Genomic DNA, 3,657 nt, shown 5'->3' with positions numbered 1-3,657 from the left:
CATCCATCCATCCATCCATCCATCCATCCATCCATCCATCCATCCATCCATCCATCCATCCATCCATCCATCCATTTTCCTCCGCTTATCTGGGGTCGCGGGGGCAGCAGCTTCACTTCCCTCCCCAGCCACGTCTTCCAGCTCCTCTGGAACAAGTTGTAATCAAAATATTGATTACAACTTTGGGTCAACTCTTGAGTTTGACATGTCTCCTGTTAGTCCTTTTTTTTTTTTAATAAATAAATAAATCTATGTCTGGAGGCTTGTTTGTGCCCCTCAACAATAATTTTTAGGTAAATATAATAACTTATCTAAATAAAAGACTCTGCTGCTCAAGGGATCTGGAATGGAGGTTCGCGGGTGTGAATAGAAGTTACTGCAGAACCTCAACTGAACTGATAAAGGAAGATTCGACCCATAGCATTTGGAGTTCACAAAATATCACATAAACATAAACGAAAATACCGTAGCAATAATTAGAATCGCAGCATAAAGCCAAACATGCCACAATTAAATAAATCAAGATGTCCCAAAGCATCGGCAGACTGACATCTTCAGGAAGAGAGATGCACAGCACAGCGGCTCTTCATGCAGAGGCGGCCCAAGCTGATATGGGGTCTTAGACAGAATCATGACTTGGCCCCCCAGCCCTTATCATTAGCATCTCTAACATGTTTAAATATAGATTTATTGAACTCTATAGGAGGCTCAGGTTAATTGACCCAGTTTAAAATCAATCACTGATTACTGGTTATTTGCTGTGATGTATTTGTGAACAAACCAGCTGAAACATAAATATTACACCATATTGTAGCCATGGTAACACAACAATCAAGATGATTCTTTACACTTTTACAAAGTAAACTTTCTAATTAAATCCTAAATGCACAATTTATTTATTTTTTTCTGCTGAATGCATTAAATAAAATCTAATAACATTATCATTCTCAATAAATAAATGCTACAGGTTTAGATCTGTAATCTGTGTTTCGATTCAACCAGTTATTCAGCCCCTGAATGTCTGGATGGCCCCTACTAGCAGCTACTGAGTTTTCGTTGCCTTTATTTCTCTGTCTTATAATTCTAGATCTCAGAATATCAAAAAGTTATGTAGTGTTAATGTTATGTTCCGTGTTTCTGTGTGTTTATTTTTGAGTTTTCTGTGTTCAGTCCTGTTTTCCTGTGAGTCTCTGTCCTGTCCTCCCCGTTGATTGCTCCCCAGGTGTGTCTCATTCCCCTGATTACCCTGTGTGTATTTAAACCCACCTGTTGTCTGTGTTCCTCGTCGGGTCGTTGTCATAGTCAGTCAGATAAGTTGTTTTTTGTAGCCTCGTTTAAGCCGTCACAGTAAAACTGGAAAGTCCTGTGACGGCGTGGCTCTTGTTAGTTCAGACCGTCACAGTAGAACTGGAAAGTCCTGTGACGGCATGGCTCTTATTTTGTCAGTCTTTGTTTAGTTGCTGCCGGTGCTGAGTTTTTGTTTCCACTCTGCCGTGTTGCATGTTTTTGGACTGTTTAGAGCTATATTTGATTATTAAAAGACGTTAACTTCACTACATCCTGGGTCCTGCGTTCAATCTCACCACCAACACACTTCATGACAGTTAACAGCTCTGAGCTTTTTGATCTTTATAGCAGTCTGCAGCCAAGTTGTCACAGAGGCTAAACAGAAGTAGCAGCGCTTATTTAGTCAAATATCAGCAGAGACCTTCTCTCCTCTGGTCTGTTTAACTCAGTGGTTCTTAACCTTTTTTGAGGTACCGAACCCCCCCATGCCCCCCTGACACAGAAAATAATTTGCGGCATTCTGGTTTAGTAATGTAATTATATGAGTTGTATTACCACCCCCACGCCACTAGAGGCAGTACCAACCCCAAAAAGATACGACGAAGGAGCAGATTTAGACTACAGAATTTGGTAAAAACTGAGCTTTACTGAAGTTATTAAAGACACAAGTTCAAATCCATGCTGAGTGGAGCTCCTTCAATCAGGGCTCCTCCGCAGCTCTGATTGGCTCAGCAATGTAACGTGATCCTCTGCAGCAAGTGATGGCAAAGCGGGGCGTCATCACGAGGCTCCGCCGAACCCCTGAGACCGACTCATCGAACCCCTGGGGTTCGATCGAACCCAGGTTAAGAACCACTGCTTTAACAGCTTCAGTCTCAGATCAGCTCAGCCCTCCAGGTCTGCCAGCAGCAGAAACAGAAACATTAAACCTGATAAAATAAACTACATTTGCTTTGCATTGTCCCCACATGATGACAATGATATAGTACGATCCAATTAAATATTAGATTCTTGATTGATATGGGTTGTTGCTACGTTGTTATGGTATTTTAAGATCTTGTTCAATGTGCCTCTTTTTAACTTTGAGCCCCTGCCCCTCCAAAGGTCTCTGCACGGCCCTGTCTGCAGCCACACTGACTGTCACTCCCAACCGATCCCAGTTCTTCCAGTACAATGAAATTGTTCTTGCCTGTGTGAGGAACTCCAGCGGCTGGACAGTGATGAGGCAGATTATGAACCGGCCTCCTCAGAAATGTCATAGAGGCTGGGGAATCCCTGGAAATTCATCCTGCAATATGGAGAATCTCATTCCAATAGACACCGGCGAATACTGGTGTGAGTCTGAGCGAGGAGAACGAAGCAACAAAGTCAATCTCACTGTTACTGGTAATGGACATGCATCTTGTTTGAGTTTACTTGAAGTGTGGTTATTTTAACCTTTATAAGTTAATATAATTCTTATAAAATGGTTTTCATTTCAGATAAAACTGTGATCCTTGAGAGTCCTTCATATCCTGTCTTTGAGGGACAAAATGTGACACTTGGTTGTTCCTACAAAGAACCATATGGCAAATCCACTTCAGACTTTGAAGCTGAGTTTTACAGAGATGATGTCTTCATTGGGAGAGAGAAACCAGGGAAAATGATCATAGAAGCAGAGGAAGGTTTCTACAAGTGTCTCCATCCTTTTAAAGGAGAGTCACTGAAGAGCTGGCTGGCAGTGAGAGGTGAAGATCGACTGCTTTGTTTCATTCAGGCTGTCAGAACTGAGTTACCTTTAAGAAAAGGTGGATTTTGGTTAAAACTTTTAAACAAAATGGGCCCCTGCCTCTCTCCTATGGTTCATCTCAGTCTCCAAAGCGTTGCCTCTAATGCACACGCTAAAGAAACCTGTTTTTCTGGCTATATTCTCTTATTTAAGTAAATATTTGCTAGAATAAGTACGTTTGTTCAAATTACACAAATGTTCTGACAGAGTAAAGTACCATTAATTATCCTGTAATAATGTTCTAAAAATAGGGGATAAAATGCAGTAGATGTTGTTCAGTTTATGTCAAAAAGACACTCCAACAAAGTCCTTTAATAAAATTGTAATTTACCATTAAATGATTTTTGGCACTGAGCTTTTCTTACCCTGATCCTATATAAACAGATATATAAAAAAAATTAAACCTATCGGTTCAATTCAATTCAGGTCACTTTAGTTATATTCATCTAAATGTCGTTTCAAGGCACTTTATAAAAAATCATTTCAGTTCAATCATTCCAATTGATCCTAGCTGTCAAACTGTATGTTTTGCTCAATTAATTATTGAAAACAGTTGAAAAAGTTTCTATCCAGCAGGTTTCCTTAGACGTTTACAGGCCAGT

General features: G+C 40.4%; 1 protein-coding gene across 1 annotated transcript in view; it reads left to right on the top strand.

Moving 5' to 3' along the window:
• Window positions 1-3,657, top strand: part of LOC103131899 (uncharacterized) — a 6,698-nt gene that overhangs the window by 1,103 nt on the left and 1,938 nt on the right. The window contains exons 2-3 of the mRNA XM_007543638.2: window positions 2,392-2,673; window positions 2,769-3,014. Of these exons, the coding sequence (XP_007543700.1) occupies window positions 2,392-2,673; window positions 2,769-3,014 (528 nt within the window). The remainder of the gene's footprint in view (window positions 1-2,391; window positions 2,674-2,768; window positions 3,015-3,657) is intronic.

Source organism: Poecilia formosa, unplaced genomic scaffold, assembly GCF_000485575.1.
Source record: "Poecilia formosa unplaced genomic scaffold, Poecilia_formosa-5.1.2 Scaffold869, whole genome shotgun sequence".
Taxonomy (NCBI): domain Eukaryota; kingdom Metazoa; phylum Chordata; class Actinopteri; order Cyprinodontiformes; family Poeciliidae; genus Poecilia; species Poecilia formosa.
This window is presented reverse-complemented; position numbering and strand designations above follow the sequence as displayed.